This window comes from Phyllostomus discolor, chromosome 8 (assembly GCF_004126475.2).
Source record: "Phyllostomus discolor isolate MPI-MPIP mPhyDis1 chromosome 8, mPhyDis1.pri.v3, whole genome shotgun sequence".
Classification (NCBI taxonomy): domain Eukaryota; kingdom Metazoa; phylum Chordata; class Mammalia; order Chiroptera; family Phyllostomidae; genus Phyllostomus; species Phyllostomus discolor.
Window position 1 is genome coordinate 69,324,226 of NC_040910.2, and position 17,215 is coordinate 69,341,440.

Genomic DNA, 17,215 nt, shown 5'->3' on the forward strand with positions numbered 1-17,215 from the left:
TTCTTCTTAAGAGAAAAAAAAGTGGCAGAGACAAACCAATGAGTCATGTGGTGTACAAGGAAAAACCAAATCTGGGGAGTCAGGTGTCTTGAACAAATGGTTCCCATCAGAAAGGAAGTATTTCCAGAAAACAGACTTAAGTGCAGACTCACCATTAACCTATCAGGCCACAGGCCTGGGGTGAGGCTCCGCAGCTCCCCAGTAAGCAGTGACAGAGCTGAGTTAGAGCAGCTCCCGAAGAGCTCACAGAGCGCTAGGAAATGCGACAGACAGGCTCAGAAGCTCAGGTCTGCACACCCACGAGAGGCCTCTAGAGCGAGAGCCAAGGAGCCTTCCATTGCTTGTAAAACAAGTCATTTTCATTAAAAGCATTTTAAAATTTCAGTAACAACTCAAGTAATGATGGTCTGATATCAAGAGCAATGAGCCAACTCGATGAGCAGGAAGAGTACCATTCATAAAACTTGAACAACCCAGACAGCCACCTCTGTGTTTCACTGACGGGTTTTTATTAAAACCGTATGTAGATCTCAGAGAAGCATTAAAAGGGAAAGGTTTTCCTGTTTTCAACTATTTAAAATACACACAAAAAAATTGAAATAGGAGAAGCCGATGACAATATTTGATTTGATACTGAAGATTCATACCAACTAGGCTTCCCCACAGAGTTATGGTGTAAGGTTTGCCCACATCCAATCACTGTTTAGCACAGGTTCTCAGGCCCTGGAACCATTTAAACACAACCACAGTTCCTGCCCTGAAATAGTAATGATGGCCCAACAGCGCTCTCTAGTGTCTTGTAAGGATAAAAGCAGCCAGCAACACAGGAAGATAATTGGATATGAGGTGTTGGAAATCTAGAAGTGGAGACCCCCAAAATTTTTATTTTTCAGGGGTCACAAGACAAGTGGCTCCCCAAAATCGCACTCCCAACACAGGCTGCCTGCAGCTGCACAGTGCGGAGTTGAGAGAACGCCAGCTTTACACAACACTGGACTACCTCGTCAAAAGCTGGACTCTGGTAATGTTTTCTTTCGGTCTAAGGAAAGAGTGTGGTATTTCACCTTTTTCAAGGTGCCCAAGGAAGTCTGCTCCCCAGGAACACTCCTCTGAGATGTGTTCAGGACACTGGCCCTTGGGGTCAGGCTGGCCTTGCGTGGGAGGTGGAGGGAGCTGGGCGCAGACCGGACGGTGCCCTCCAGGTGGCTGGCCAGGCCCTTGGCCAGGCTGTCTGACATCCTCGGGCAAGAGGGTGAGACTGGAGTCTGCTCACTCACAGCTGGGCTCAGCCTGCCACTCCCCGGGGAGGCTGGGGCCACCCGGGGGGCTACCTCAGCCCTGCCACTCTTCTTGTTCTCCTTCCAAAACACCGACCTCAGAAGGGTGAGGGTCCTCTGTGAGAGTCTGTGTGTCTCGGAGTCCCTTCCCTCCACCTCAGCCCTGACCTTTGCTGAGGAACTTCGACAAGTGTCCGCACTCGCCACAGTGCTTGACGCCTCCTTGGGGGAAGGCGCTCTGCTGCTGGTCCCCACCTGGCCTGTTCCCTTCCAGTTCGAAGTCCTCTGGTCCTTCGGCTGGGCCACTCTCTCATTCTCTGCTGAGGGCATGACTGTGAAAGGCAGGTCAAACTGCTTGGGAACCCTGGCATCCTGGCTGGCATGTTCCTTGGGTTTCCTTGCTGTGTTTAGACCATCTGAGGTTCCAGGGACTGCATGGCAGCTAAGGTGGCCCGGTGGGCAGGGCGCTCCAGCCAGTGCTCTCTTGTTGGCTTGCTCCCCGTCTCCACCCTTAGCAGAGACAGTGTTTGATCGCGGCACAGTTGCCTCCTCACCCCCGCCAGCGGCACCCGTCAGCAGTGGCACGATGGACCGGCTCGTAGATCGGGGTCTCCGTCTGGACTCCAAGTACTCCACCAACTCGACAGATGCCACGAGTGGCTTCTCTCTGCGTCCAAAAGACCACCGAAGGGGCATGGTAGTGAAGGCCCCCTGCTTGTCTTGGGAAGGAGCGGGCACCTTCATGCTGATGCTTCGGCCTTTTACACCTCGTACCAAAGGCCTGGACTCCGGGCCTCCTGAAAGACACACCAACAGCATTGGTGCCCAACTGTCCTTCCAGCTGCAGCAAGAGGAACAGTAACGCCCATCACCGGACAAGCACTGACTGAGCACCTCTGAGGCATCAGGCCCTGTGTGGGCACTGGGGACACCACCACTCCTGCCCTGGGGGCATCACATGGTCACTCACTATTCCACTGAACCCATTTATGTATCTGAAGCCACAGGGCAAAGCAGTGCCAAAGGGCAAAGAAGGAAGCCGGCCTCAAGCCCAGGCTGTGCAAACTTCTGATAAGGCCCAGTCCCTGAGGCAGCCAGCCCTAAGATTTACATTATTTTCATCCACCTTTAAATATTTCCATGAAACAGAACACTAGGCAAAATTTTATTTGCTAGACATGTTTTTCCAGGCCAAACTAGGTGCTCATGCCTCTCAAATGCAAGAATCTCAGATATGCTACCCTGGGCTGAAAAGAACAAAAACGAACTGCGTGCTGCCATATATGCCTCCTTTGGGTGTTTTCAACGTCTGTGTACAGGTTAGAAAGATGTTTTTGACACACAGTGGTACCTCAGTACTCATCGTTGATTCATTCCAGAACTCGTGACCAGTGTGGAAACCAACAAGTACCGAGTGATGAAGCATTTTCCCTTGCGGGGCAGTGCCATGACTCACACAAGCCCCAGCCAGTGCGGCCAGTCCCGAGCAGGCGCCACGTGCTGGGAGTAAGGAGGGATGGAGCCGACACACTCCAGCCCTCCAGGGTGTGACTGTTAACTGTTAAGTGAGAAACAGTCTAGAGAAACAGAGTGTAACCCAACTTGCAAAAATGTGTATTCATGTATGTGTGCAAATGTGGATGTACACACATGATGCATGCACATGAAAACATACAAACAAGTATGGAGAAATAAAACCAAAATGATGAGGTGTAGGGAGGGTGATGGGGTGCTATCACTGATTTTCCTCTCAGTTCTTTTCCATATCTCAACGTTTCTAAAGGAAACATGTAAAGCCAAGGCTGCATATGTTTTTCTTAAGAAACACGTGTTCAGTTACAAAAACAATTCCATTTACAATAGCATCAAAGAGAATACAATATTTAGGAATTAACTTGGCCAAGGAGCTGAAAGATTGGTACAATAAAAATGACAAAACATTGCCAAAAAAAATTAAAGAAGATGCAAATTAGTGGAAACACATCCCACATTCGTGGATTGAAAGACTTAATATTGTTAAAAGGTCAACATTACCCAGAGCAATTTACAGAGCCAATGCAAGTTCTATAAAAGTCCCAATGAGGTTTTTTGCAGAAATAGAAAAACCCATCCTAAAATTCATATGGAATCTCAGGGGGTCCTGAACAGTCAGTCAATAAAAGACAAATCCTGTAGGATTCCACTTGATGAGTTACTGCGCATGGTCTCTGTCAGAGAGACGGAAAGAGTGCAGGGCGATAGTCAGAGGCCCGGAGGCGAGAACAGGAAGTGGGTGCTGAACAGGGAGAGAGTTTCAGATGAAGAGTTACGGGGATAGACAGTGGCAATGGCTGCACAACAGGTAGACGCATTTAATACCACTGAACTGTCCCCTTAAAAATAGTGATGATGGTAAACTTTGTTTATTTTGTGTATTTTAACCCAATGAAAAAGTAAAAAGAGAAAGCCAGCAGTCACTGTACCACCAAGACACCTCGGTTTACGGGATGCCTGCGATCACCAAGGAAGAACCCTCCCACTGAGGCGCACAAGCCCCGTGGTCCAAGGGCAGTTAGTACAAGCGCTTGAGGAAGAGCCCAGGGTGGCCACTTGAGCTGGAGCCCGCGGCTGTCCTCTCAACACAGGATCAGCTCCAACAATGAGCCAGAACCACTGTCCCCAGAAGGCCCATAAGCAGTGGTGCACCGGCTGGGATGTGCCATGTGCAAAGGGACCAGACTGTCAGAGCACAGGGAGATCTCAGGGAGGTCAGAGGCAGGCGGTACAAGGGTCCCGTGTTGTCTGCAGGCAAAGGGAGGGGCAGCACACCTGGGCCAGGCTTCCCAGTAAGAAATCTCCTCGCGGCAGGAGCAGTGGGACTCCCATGAACGACAGGACAGATTTCAGAGCATCTCAGAGGTTCCTTGAGAGCTTTACCCTTCAAGTTTTTCACATATCATTTTTGGTATTTTTTTCCCCTTTAGAGCATTTCTTTAGGGTAGAGCCAGCAATAGACACCATTGCACCCAAAATATTTTGTAATTTCAGTTTGGATTGATGCCATTGCTCCACCAATAAATTCCCATAACTCAGAGAAAAAAAAAATGTTCTGGGGTCAGAGCTGTGTTACGATTTTTTCCTTTTCCGTAGCCCTAACAAGGACAGAAAGAGAAGCTTTGTGTTAAGAGGACAAAGCTGTGACTTTCAGCCTTTCAAATCAACAAAACACTGCCCGCAGCCCTGGCAGGTGGCAAGTGGCTTGGCAGGGCCTGCAGCGCCGGCCTCCCGCTCCACCTGGTGAGAAAGGGCACACGGGCCCACATCACCTCCGCACCTCCGTTTCTCTGGAGCCACGGACGCCCAGACGAGTCCTTTCTCAAGCCGGCAGTGCCAGAGCACCTTTGCTATCTTTATTTTATTTCATTCTATTTACTGGGCTACAACAGGAGCTGAGAGAGAGCCAGAGCTTTAGATAAACGGACAAATAAACTGCAGAAGTACAGAGGGAACAGGAAATGCAGTGTTTAGTGCTTACCAAATAATCTTGCTTCTAGGGGAGGGGAGAGTAAGTCCCACTGCTCCTCCCTGGAGGTGCTGGGAGCCAGAGGTGGGAGAGGTGTTCAGAGACCTCTGAGCACTGGTCCTTCTCCACCCCTGCATCCCAGCCCCATGGAATTTGAGACCTTGCTCACAACCAGTCTGGCCTGAGATCAAGAAAGGACCTAGAGTCTTAAGCTACATTGACAATACCGAGAGTTAAATTTTTCCTGACGGTCATATAAACCCCAGAACATATATGATGAGCTTCCCAGGCCCATGAAGGACTTCCCCACACAGAGGGCGCCCAAGCAGCTGGTGGGTGAGGCCCCCAACACAGCCCCACCCACGCAGTGGCTCAGGGGCTTGCAGAAGCGGCCCTGGGAAGTTCCACATCTGTTCCTATGCAACTTTTTATCTTTGACCAATAAAACCAGGTGTTGATCAGGCCTCACAGTCTGTGCTGTGAGCAGGGATGGGGGCGGGGCTCAGGGACCTCTCCTCGCCATCTGTAGCCCCCTGCAAGAGGACTAGAGTTTTCCTAATCTGTGCCTTCCATCTCTCCATCAACTTCCACTCACTCATGCATTCAGTAACTATTTAATAAGAGCCTACTGTGCACTAAAGACAGTTTTCAGCATGGGGGATACAGTTGTTGAAAACATTCAAAGTGTTTGTCCCTTATGGGGTTTGACAAAAGACAAAAATATATGATCTCATGGGACGTAATGATAAGAGCTACGAGGAAGAGTGAGGAGGAGAATACAGGGAGGTCAGTGAGTGATGAGAGACCTGAGTGAAGGGAGGGAAGAAGCCACATGGCGATCTGGGGAAAGCAGGCTCCAGGCAGAGGGAGTGGCAAGTGCAAAGGCCCTGAGGCACAGGTAAGCTTGGTGGGTCAGGGAAGCAGGAAAGAGACCACCATGATTGGAATCAAGGGCGAGAAGGGTCCCTACCAAGGGTCTTAATCTTCTGAGCCCCGGCCTCATTGGGAGACAACATCTCTGTCTGGAGTTGCAGAGTGCAACCTGGGGCAAGCCTGATCCTCAAACATTTAGAAGACAAGGAGAAGCTACAGATGAGCTAGGCCTTCTTCCCCTGAGACTCAGACCCAAGGACAAGGCTGGCAAGGAGAAAGGCTGGCTCAGGAGCTGAGGCCACTGCCCCCTCCCCACCTCCAATAATCTCTGCTCCATAGAGGGTGGAGGGGAGCCCCACAGGGAGAAATAGAGAAGTAGAAAAATAACAACTCACATAAAGGGGTCCAGCGATCAGAGGATGAGAATATGAACCATCAGCACAGTCCCTTAATGAAACAGAGCCACCAGAGGAAACAAACAGATTAAATTTAAAGTTCTCAAGGAGATTCAAGTGTGAAACAACGGAAGACTGAAAACACAACCTCCAGGTTTTTTAATTCAGTAAATTAAAACATTCACAGTCACTGCTGGAACTCAAATTAGTGGCCTGAAATTATTTTGAAATTTATGAAATTTGTGAAAATCCCATAATTGTGAAAGCAGTATCTCACAGCACAGCAAAATGACAAAGGGAGAAATCATAGGGAAAAAGTAGGAGACTTAGAAGACAGATCTAGAAGACCGAATAGGCAAATAATAGGAATTTGATAAGAAGGTGAGAAATACTTAAACAAATGCCAGAAAAGAACATTTCTCTAAGGAAAAGCCTGCATCTGTAGAAAGAGAGGCCTCCAAGAATTCTAAGTAGGTTTGATGAACAAAACACACACCTAGGCATGTTCTGGTAGAATTTCTAAACTCCAAGGTCAAAGACAGAATCTTAAAGGCTTCCAGCCAGAGAGAACAAGTGACTCTCCTGTGAAAGAGAATGGGCTTCTCACCTGCACCCCCGAGGCCTGGAGGACCATGGGAAAGCATCTACAGACGCCTGAGAAGAAAGACTGCAACCCAAGAGTCCTCCAACCAGCCAAGCTGCCATTCATTCCCAAGTGAAAGAAGATACCTGTGACTGTGCAGAGAGTTGGAGAACACACCATGCATCCCCAAAAGAACTCTGACCAAACTGAGCAATCAGAACGGAGACCTCATGGACACGGACGACAACAACAGTGTCGGGACTGACTGTGGAGCAGGGGGTGGCCTGGGTGGAGGAGGGCAAAGGGGAAAAATTGGGACAGCTGTAAGAGAATAATAGTGAAATAAAATAAAGATAGAGGGGAGGGAAAGCAGATGGTCAGTGGTATTCAGTGAACCATCCACCCACGCGTGGGTCAGATGATCTCAGCATGTGTAACATTGTGTTACAGGAGTGCACTGGGAGGGAAAGGTATGGTAAGAGGAGTTCCAATCACAGTCTGGAAGAGCATTAAACCATCTCAGCAAAACCTGAGAGGCGGGGATTGAGGCGGAGAGTCCCTAAGGCAGACCAGAGGGAATGCATGAAAGCGTTTCAAAGCTCTCGAGTGGAGGGCGATGTGGACCATTGCATGCATTTCATGTCGCTGGGAGCAGGAGAGAAAGCCGTGAGGCAACAGAAGGGCTCGCAGGAAATTGTTGGCTTCTCACATCCACATCTGATTGTAAACACTCGGGAACATAAAGCAACAACTAGCGAGGAGGAAAGGAGCAGAACTTCCAATGAACAGGGAAACAGGGAACAGAGAGCGACATCATCAAATCAGTAAAAAAATAAGAAAAAAGAAACAAGCAATAGACAAAGTTTTAAATGAGATGAAATTTAGTTTTGTGGTTGTTATATTAAATATAAATAGACTGAATTCTCCCCATTATAAGATAGGCTCTGAATTTTTGGCATTAAAAAAGCAACATACTGTTTATCAAATTACTTAAAACTAACTCTAAAATAAATATTCATAAAGCAAAGGAGAAAGGTAAAATGATACCAGGTAAATGCAAACAAAGAGAGAGGGGGGTATAATTATTAATCTTGAACAAGGTACAATTTAAAATTAAAAGCGTTAAGCAGGATAAAGAGCAACATTATAATGAGAAAGACACAATTTATAAAAAAGATTTAACAGTCATCAGCTTAGAGATACCTATTAGCCAAGTGGCTAAACATACGTTTATATTTAAAACAAAAAGTATTAAAGTTCTTGGAGAACTTGATTAAAAACACAGCTATTCAGGAATGTGTCAACACCCCTCCGTCCTTGCCTGGTGGTCCCTCACAAGGGCAACACAAAGACAAGGTGAATTAAATACAACCATCAACTCACCTAATTTAACAGTAATGGCGTAAAGCTCACTTTGATGAGCTTTGATGAGATGATATGCATTATTTTATATGTACACAGAACATCTACAAAATAATACTCATGCACTTGCATGATCACAAAAAGGGAATGTTCGAGAACCACATTCTTGGATCACAATCCATGAAATTAGAAATAACGGCTAAAAAGGTGACAAAAAATCTTAAATACCTGAAACTTCCAGATAACCTTTGGATCAAAGAGGAAATCCGAACTGAAATAACATACTATCTGGAAATACTGAAAGTGAGAAAACAAAGTTGTGAGACCCAATTAACACCAAAATGGAAATCTGTCATGGCAGCACCTGTACCACTGAAAACCCAAGGAAGCCCCAGGACCTGTTACTGCGAGGGACCCCAGCAGTTTTTCCAAATGGTCAGCTCTGTAAAAGTGGCAAAGGTAAGCTGTTTTTGTATTCTTTTCTTATGCAGCCTCTCTGACACCCGTCCTCAGTTATATAAGGTGCAGCACCTCAAAACTCGAATCCATTCATTTTAGTTTAAAATGGGAGAACGTATTTGGCAATACAGCTGATAAGGGGTTAAAATTCAAAATTTATAAAGTACTTACACCCCCCCCCCAAAAAAACAAACCAAAACCCAATTAAACAATGGGTAAAGAACCTGAATAGACACTTCTCCAAAGAGGAGACACAGATGGCCAATACATAAATGAAAAGATACTCAATGTCACTAATCATCAGAGATGCAGATTAAAACCACCATGAGATACCATTTCACACAGTCAGAATGGTTGTCATCAATAAATCAACAGACTTTCAGCCAAGATGGGGGAGTTGGTAGACACACTGTGCCTCCTCGCACAACTCAAAAGAAGGACAACAAATTTAAAAACAAAAAACAACCAGAACTGACAGAAAATCAAACTGTATAGAAGTCCGATAACCAAGGAGTTAAACAAGGAACATTCATCCAGACTGGTAGGAGGGGTGGAAATGGGCAGCTGGGGTGGAGAGGACTCGAAGCAAGGCAGTGGCTGGCGGCAGATTGCAGACTGGGCAGACCCACATTCGAGTACAGATAAACCTCGAGGAACAACTGGGGAGCGAGACAGACTTCGCAACCCAGCGTTCCAGTGCGGGGAAATACAGCCTCAAAGCCTCGGACTGAAAACACCTGTGGGGGCTGAGGCAGCAGCAGGAGAAACTCCCAGACTCACAGGAGAGTTCACTGGAGAGAGCCAGAGTCCTAGAGAGTACACAAATCCACCCACCTGGGAATTGTCACCATAAGGGCCCAATTTGCTTGTGGGTAGCCAGGAAAGTGACTGAAAACTGGTAGAGAGCAGAGCAAGTGGCACTGTTGCCTCTCGGACCCCTCCCCCACACACAGCATCACAACACAGGAACTTGGGTTGCCCCGCCCTGCTGAACACCAAAGGCTCTGCCCCTCGCTACATAACAGGAGTGCCGAGACAAAAAAAAAAAAAAAAAAAAGGCCCCAAAGAAACACCAGATCAAAGCTCCAGAAAAAAATACAACTAAGCAACAAAGAGATAGCCAACCTATCAGATGCACAGTTCAAAACACAGGTAATCAGGATGCTCACAGAATTGGTTGAATATGGTCCCAAATTAGAGGAAAAAATGAAGGCTATGCAAAGTGAAATAAAGGAAAATGTACAGGTAATCAACAGTGACAGGGAGGAAACCGGGACTCAAATCAATGTTTTGGACCAAAAGGAAGAAATAAACATTCATCCAGAACAGAATGAAGAAATAGAATTCAAAAAATGAGGAGAGGCTTAGGAACCTCCAGGGCATCTTTAAACATTCCAACATCTGAATCTTAGGGATGCCAGAAGGAGAAAAGGAAGAGCAAGAAATTGAAAACTTATTTCAAAACATAATGAAGGAGAACTTCCCCAATCTGAGAAAGGAAATAGACTTTCAAGAAATCCAGGAAGCTCAGAGAGTCCCAAACAAGTTGGACCCAAAGAGGAACACACCAAGGCACTAACCAAGATTAAAGATAAGGAGAAAATCTTAGAAGCAGCAAGAGAAAAGGAAACAGTTACCCACAAAGGAGCTCCCATTAGACTGTCAGCTGATTTCTCAAAAGAAACCTTACAGGCCAGAAGGGGCTGGAAAGAAGTATTCCAAGTCATGAAACGCAAGGACCTACATCCAAGACTACTCTATCCAGCAAAGCTTTCATTTAGAATGGAAGGGCAGATGAAGTGCTTCTCAGATAAGGTCAAGTTAAAGGAGTTCATCATCATCAAGCCCTTATTCTATGAAATGTTAAAGGGATTTATCTAAGAAAAAGAAGATAAAAATATGAATAGTAAAATGACAACAAACAACTATCAACAACTGAACCTAAAACAAAAACAAACTAAGCAAACAAAACAGGAACAGAATCACAGAAATGGAGATCACATGGAGGGTTATCAGCAGGGGAGTGGGAGGGAGAGGGAGGGGGAAAGGGTACAGAGAATCAGTAGCATAAATGGCAGGTATAAAATAGACGGGGGAGGTTAAGAATACTATAGGAAATGTAGAAGCCAAATAACTTATATGTACTACCCATGGACATGAACTAAGGTTGGGGGGAATGCGGGTGGGAGTGGGTGTGCAGGGTGGAGGGGAATAAAGGAGGGGAAATGGGACAACTGTAATAGTGTAATCAATAAAATATATTTAAAAAAGAATGGAAAGGGAGATAAAGTGCTTCCCAGATAAGGTAAAAAGAAAAATAAAAAATAAATCAACAAACAAGTGCTGGTGAGGATGTGGACAAAGGGGAGCCCTTTTGCACTGTGGGCGGGAATGCAGACTGTGCAGCCACTGTGGAAAACAGTATGGAATTTCCTCAAAAAATTAAAAATGGGTCTGACTTTAGACCCAGCAATCCCACTTCTGGGAATATATCCAAAGGAACCCAAAACACTAATTCAAAAGAACATAAGCACCCCTGTGTTCATTGCAGCGTTGTTTATAATCACCAAGATACGGAGGCAGACCAAGTGTCCATCAGTAGAGGAGTGGATAAAACAACTACAGGCCATTTACACAATGGAATACTACTCAGCCACCAAAATGAAGGAAGTTTTACCCTTTACAACAGTATGGATGGATCTAGAGAGCATTATGCTAAGTGAAATAAAATGCCTTCATTATTACAATCTCCCATAATCAGGGCACCTGGAAGGATGGATTTCCCGAGCTTTCAGGGTTTCTCCAGAGGACTGATGGCATTTGGGAGGGACAATTCTGTGCCGAACAACATCGTCCCTGGGCATGGCAGACATTCAGCATCCCTGCCTTTGACAGTGAAAACCTCCTCCCACAGCCATGGGGAGAGGCAGTCGGGCCAACCACTGCTGAACACCTGTAGTCTAGATTTTAATTTAGTCCAGATTTAGTATGAAAAAACTAAAAAAGGTTGTCAACCACCTCAGAGCTTCTCAAACAGATTTCAAAATCTATTGTTATTTTATTTCTAACCCCAAGAGGGAAAGCTCCCTTTGGAAGCAGTGTCTGAAGGGAATCAACTCAAATTTGGAATTGGTGTCTAAGTGCACAGACCAGACTCCAGCAGCCAGAGGCAGCGGTGACTGTTTGCAGCCCTGCCACTTTCTGGGTGCGAGCTTGTGAGCGGGTACTTCCAGGACTCAGCGCTGTGCTCTGTACAAGGGCTGTTCGGTTCACCTCTCCCGGAGAGTCTGGGGGCTAGATGAGATCAATGGAACACCTGCAAGGGTCGGGAGGGCAGTGTTCCTCAACACCACCTCTCCCACCCTGGCCCCTCTCTCTGGGGAGTTCTCTGGAGCCACGTCCCACCCGCTCTGGGTACCAGGTTGAAGAGTCAGGCCACCTTTTGAAGTTGGCTCCTTGAGGGGGGTCAAACATATTTTTCCTTGGGAGAACCGAGAAACGGCCTGAGGTTGTATGCCACTGGACAGGACTGGGATGACCTGACGAGCCTGGCAGAGGCTCATGCTGCCGGGCGGAGAAGCTGGGGAAAGAAGGCCTTTTTTGTTCTAAAGACACTACTCTAAATGTGCAGCCTCACAAACATGAGGGGAAGAGAAATGGCCAGCAGGTGAGTCAGAACACAATGCATGAAACTGCGTGCTCACACAGAAACCTGTGCTGAGGAAGCCGGACAAATGCGAAATGCACGTGGAAGTGCCAATCATCGTCCGTCTGAGGGTGAGACGCTGGGAGCCCAAATGCCAGACACTGAGGAATTATTAACCAAATGTGATACATAAACTGCTCCAGGCCAGAGGGTTGGGGTCAATGATAACCTAAAACCGTGTGCAGCTTTAAGATTCTTCCATCCTCTTTATTCACTCACAGATACGGGACAAGAGCCGGGGCACGCCGGAACTGCATGGGCCACTCGGATGAAATGGCAGCACAGAGTGTAAAGAAATAAGCAGCTGATGAAAAAACATATCCACTGCGTCCCGGCAGTTCCACTCCCAGGTATATACTCCACAGAAACAGGGACACAGGCACAAAAAATGACACGAACAAAAATGTTCACAGTAGCACTGCTGGTGACAGCGTGGACTGGAAGCAACCCCCGTGTCTGACCACAACAGGGCAAACAGACACAGGGGCTGCCGCCGGCAACGAGGGAGGTCTGGGTGCAGGAGTGGCAGCCACTGTGCAAGGACGCCAGCAGGTGTCTGGTCAGAGGTGGCCCACCATGTGTGATCCACAGCAAAACTTGCACGGATTTTGGGAAAACCCACAAATAACTCAAGAATCCATAAATCTCCCATGGCTCAAGGTACAGCTCTTGATGATCAGGTTTCTGAACTTCTCCAGGTGAGACCAGGCCAGCCTGCCCGTGAACTCCAGAGACAAGGAGGCTCTCCTCGCTACATGCACCTCCCTCCACGCACCAGGCCTTCTTTTCCAAATCTCCACTTCTACTTTCACTTTAAAATTGGCTGTAGTCAGCAGCTGACAACATCTCTCACTCTTTCTCATACACAGTTAAACTTCTGCGCAGGAAACTGTATGTCTTTGAGGGTTTTTTTTTTTTTGAACAATGGAATAAAATGAAAGTAGCATTGCTATACACAACATATATGAATCTCATGAATATAATGTGGAGCAAAAGAAGCCAAAAAAAATTAAACAGAATGCATAGTATATGACTCCATGTATACAAAGTTCCAAAACAGGTGTTAGAAGTGAGACTAAAACTTCCCTTTGGGAAGGAGGAAATGGTAATGATTTTGACAGACATAAGGGGGTAGGGAGGACCTGGAACTTTCTATTCCTTAATCTGGGTGATAGTTACACGGGTATGCTTGTTTCATGGTAATTAATCAGATATACACTTGTGATCAGTACAACTGTGTGTATATATAATAGTTCAATTAAAATGTTTTATTTAAAAAACTAAATCAGGTACTAATAGGAAGCATGGAAACTAAAAGTAATCACGACGTGTTGCCATTTTCTGACTGAAGGACAAAGACAGACAGATCGTACCATTCCTACTGAGGGACTTTGTTTCTGTGGCTGCACCTTGCTCTCCTGCACTATCCTCCTGTTCCCTCTCTAGTCTGGGTCATCTGAGTGTTAAGACGATCTATTATTTCCTATTTGGCAGAAAAACATGAACTGCCATAAGGCCACATTCCTGAGCTCCTGCGCCTGCAGTCAGTCCTCAGCGAGTGTGTGCCCACGGTCACTCCTTCAGCCCAGTGTCTTCTCCACCGATTATTACAGCTGCTCTCCAACCCATGACAGACAGATGTGCCTGGCAAGTCCCTGGTGCTGGTGACCTTCCAGACCAATGATCACTTACCCACCCTCATCTTAGCCTCTCAACAATACATGACACAGCAGGACACTTCCTCCCTGAAAGATTTTTTTGTCTTTTCTGCATCTGTGACTTATATTCACCCAGGTTTCTTTCTATCACACTGGCTACTCTTTCTACTTCTTGGCTGACCTCTGTGCTTCTGCCCGACCCCTAGGTGGCAGAGAGTTCCAGGGTCTGTGGAAGGTCTTTACTCTTTTCTACCTTAACCATGTCCCAGGGGAGCTTGGCCAGCCCCACGGCTTGAAGTTCCTTCCATGTGCTGATGACTCGGATGTTCATCTCCAGTCCTTAGTCATCATCTGCACGCGAATGTCTTCCAGGAGTCTCAAAATTATCAGGCCACGATTTTTTAAAACGTTTGTGTTCATGGTTAGAGGTTATTTTTTTAAATACTCAACTAAGGACATGATTTTTTAAAATTGACTTTAGAGACAGAGAAATGGAGAAAGAGAGAAACAGAGAGAGGAAAACATCACTGTGAGAGAAACACTGATTGGCCGCTTCCCACACATGCCCTGATGGGGATCCAACCTGCAACCTAGGCTTATCGGATGATGCTCTAACCAACTGAGCTACCCAATGAGGACACAAATTTCTTGATTTCTCTCTAAAACTGACCATTTCCTACCCAGCGCTTTCCCATCTCATAAACTGCACTGCTAACCTAACCACCTAGTCATTTAGATGCCAACTAAGCAGAGTCCTCCTTGATAACTCACTTTCTCTCTCATCAGCAAATCCCTTAGCTCTGTCTTCCAGAAGCATATCCACACCACTACTGTCCCTCAACTGGATAATCACAAGCCTCCCAACAAGTCTCCTGTCTTCCACTCTTGCGCCTCTGTGAGGCATTCTCCACATGGCAGGCAAAGTAGACTTTTTAAAAATGTGTATCAACCCTACTAGTGTGGCTCCATGGGTTGGGCATCATCCCACAAACTGAAAGCTCCTGGTTCAATTCCCGGTCAGGGCACATGCCTGAGTTGCAGGCCTGGTCCCCAGTTGGGGGCGTGTGAGAGGCAGCCATTTGATGTATCTTTCACACATAGATCTTTCTCTCTTTCTTTCTCCCTCTCTTAATATTATATATCAGATTGATTACTTACTCACTCAAAATACCCCAAAACCTACTCACTGTACTTGGGATAAAATGCAAACTCAGTTCATGGGCCAGAGGTACATCATGGCCCAGCCCCTGGTTACCTGGGTCACCCTCGTCACTCACTCTGCCCCAGCCACAGCTCTGGTGTCTTCTTCCCCTCGCACACACCCCACGCTCACTCCCAGACTTCTCCATGACTCACTTACTCTGCTCCAAAGTTACCACCTTCCTGGAAGGGCCTTCCCCACAGGCCCTCTGTATCCTTTCTCCCTCGCCCCAGGCCTCAGTGTTTTCTTCTATGATGATTTACCACTTCATCCTTGTCCCTGCTTCACACTGTGTCACTGTATCTGTTCACTAGCTTCTGTGCTATCTTGTCCATTAGCCAGTCAGCTCCAGGGTGCAGACGGTGTGCGCCTGTCACTGGAGTGGGCAGGGAAGGTAGGCACAGGCTGGGGTGTGGAAGATCCCATTTGAGAGACGAAGAAACCTCTTGTAATGATGGACACTGAATATTCATGGCCGTGAAATGCCAACACTTTCATCAAGACAAGGAGCAAAGGTCATTAAGGAAAATGAAAATAAAATCAGCAAATTTAACCAACATGATAAAACATACCCTTTTTCTGACTGGAGGGGCTGTCTGTGACAATGGGGGGGTTGGGCACCTGGGGCTGGGAGGGGCCGGGGGCAGGGTTCCAGGACAACGGGCTGCCCCTCAGGCTGCCGTTGCAGCTCCCGAGCCTCACGAGCCAGTGATCGGACACGGAGGAGCTGGTGGAACCTGCAGAGGAAGCACAGAGAGCGACAGACAGCTGGACCCACTCCATCCTCCCAGGCTCCCCGAGGGGCTTCTTGCTGCCAGATTCCCACCCTGAGCCCTGGCACTACAGACACGCACACACACGGAAGGTGAGGGCCAGAGGAGAAACCCGCCACTGATGACCTGTGTGACCATGTGGAAAATGTGGGGACAGGTGTGCAGGCACAGAAAGGAACACTGATGAGCACTGATATGCTCCCTGTGAAGGTACTTGTTACCACCTCGTTTTCTAGGTACGGTATGTTTTCCATTCTTTCTACATCTATCTCCATAAAAGGGAGGCAGACTTTGCCTTAAGGTTGATTCTTAGATCTTTTAGGGTGCATCTTATCTTTATTTGGCCATTTTCCAACAATTAATGGAGAGAAAATCTGAGTGATTAAAAAAAAATTCCCTTTCATCCCACAGATAAGGATGGCTAGTTTACAAAATGAAGTAAGTCACATAAAAAGGTCAACTTTGATCCTTTGTTTCCTCCAGAGTTCCAAGCAATTTTGAGGTTAGGGTTAGCTAATAAATGTACTGCTGGGCAATAAATGCAGTTATGCAGCTACGTTTTCTATAAAGACCCTGCAGCCTTCATAACTCCCCCTCTTTTTCTAACAGGACTCATGCAGGTTGATGTTGCACAAGCTTAATTAAAGTCTTGCTTAAGCCCTGGCTGGTGTGGCTCAGTGGTTGAGCACTGGCCTGCAAACCAAAAGGTCACTGGTTTGATTCCCAGTCAGGGCACATGCCTGGTGTGAGCCAGGTCCCCAGTGGTGGGCATGCAAGAGGCAACCAATCAATATATCTCTCACACATCGATGTTTCTCTCCCTCTTTGTCCGTTCCTTCTCCTCTCTCAAAGAATAAGTAAATACAAAGTAAAATGAAATAAAATCTGGCCTGACATGAATGAGACTGGGAATATGAAATCCCACACCACCAAGAGTCACCTGCCATGTGCCCCAAACATTACTCCTTTCCCCTTCCTTAGATCTCAGTGTGACTCTTCCACAGCCTTATGGATGGGATTCTAGCCTGCATGTCCACATCTCTGTAGCAGCAGCTGTAGCTTCCTTTTGCAGGCCGTTGCCGACCTCTTCTGGTGCTCACTGTTCACCTAAGCATCTGCCCAGTTCTTACAGTGACTTCCCAGTTCTCCCTCGTGCTGTCACGAGCGGCAGCCCTACCTCTCACAGAGCTGCTGGCTGACCAGGAAGGGATGCTGTTCCGTTTCTGGTAAAACAGGATATAAGCCCCGCGGGTAATGACTTCGTCTTCTAGCAGTGACTCCACTGTGCTGTCGTCGTAACTGTACCACTGGCCATCCAGAGAATTCCGGCAATAGGCTGCAGGTGCAAACCCCAAACCCCATTATTGCAGCACCCAAAAGCAGGAAGACATACCCACAGTCATAGCTCAGAAATAGACCTGTTTGT

The 17,215-nt window shown here is 46.9% G+C and overlaps 1 protein-coding gene across 3 annotated transcripts in view; it reads right to left on the minus strand.

Moving 5' to 3' along the window:
• Nucleotides 1-527: 527 nt before the first annotated feature.
• Nucleotides 528-17,215, minus strand: part of USP43 (ubiquitin specific peptidase 43) — a 61,187-nt gene continuing 44,499 nt past the window's right edge. For 2 of the 3 annotated variants that reach the window (XM_028534366.2, XM_028534365.2), the window contains exons 13-15: nt 16,967-17,125; nt 15,589-15,753; nt 528-2,074 (exon numbers count right to left, since the gene is read on the minus strand). In XM_028534366.2, coding sequence (XP_028390167.2) covers nt 1,005-2,074; nt 15,589-15,753; nt 16,967-17,125 — 1,394 coding nt within the window. In that variant the 3' untranslated portion in view covers nt 528-1,004. The remainder of the gene's footprint in view (nt 2,075-15,588; nt 15,754-16,966; nt 17,126-17,215) is intronic. The other variant, XM_036032998.1, reaches the window with a different exon arrangement.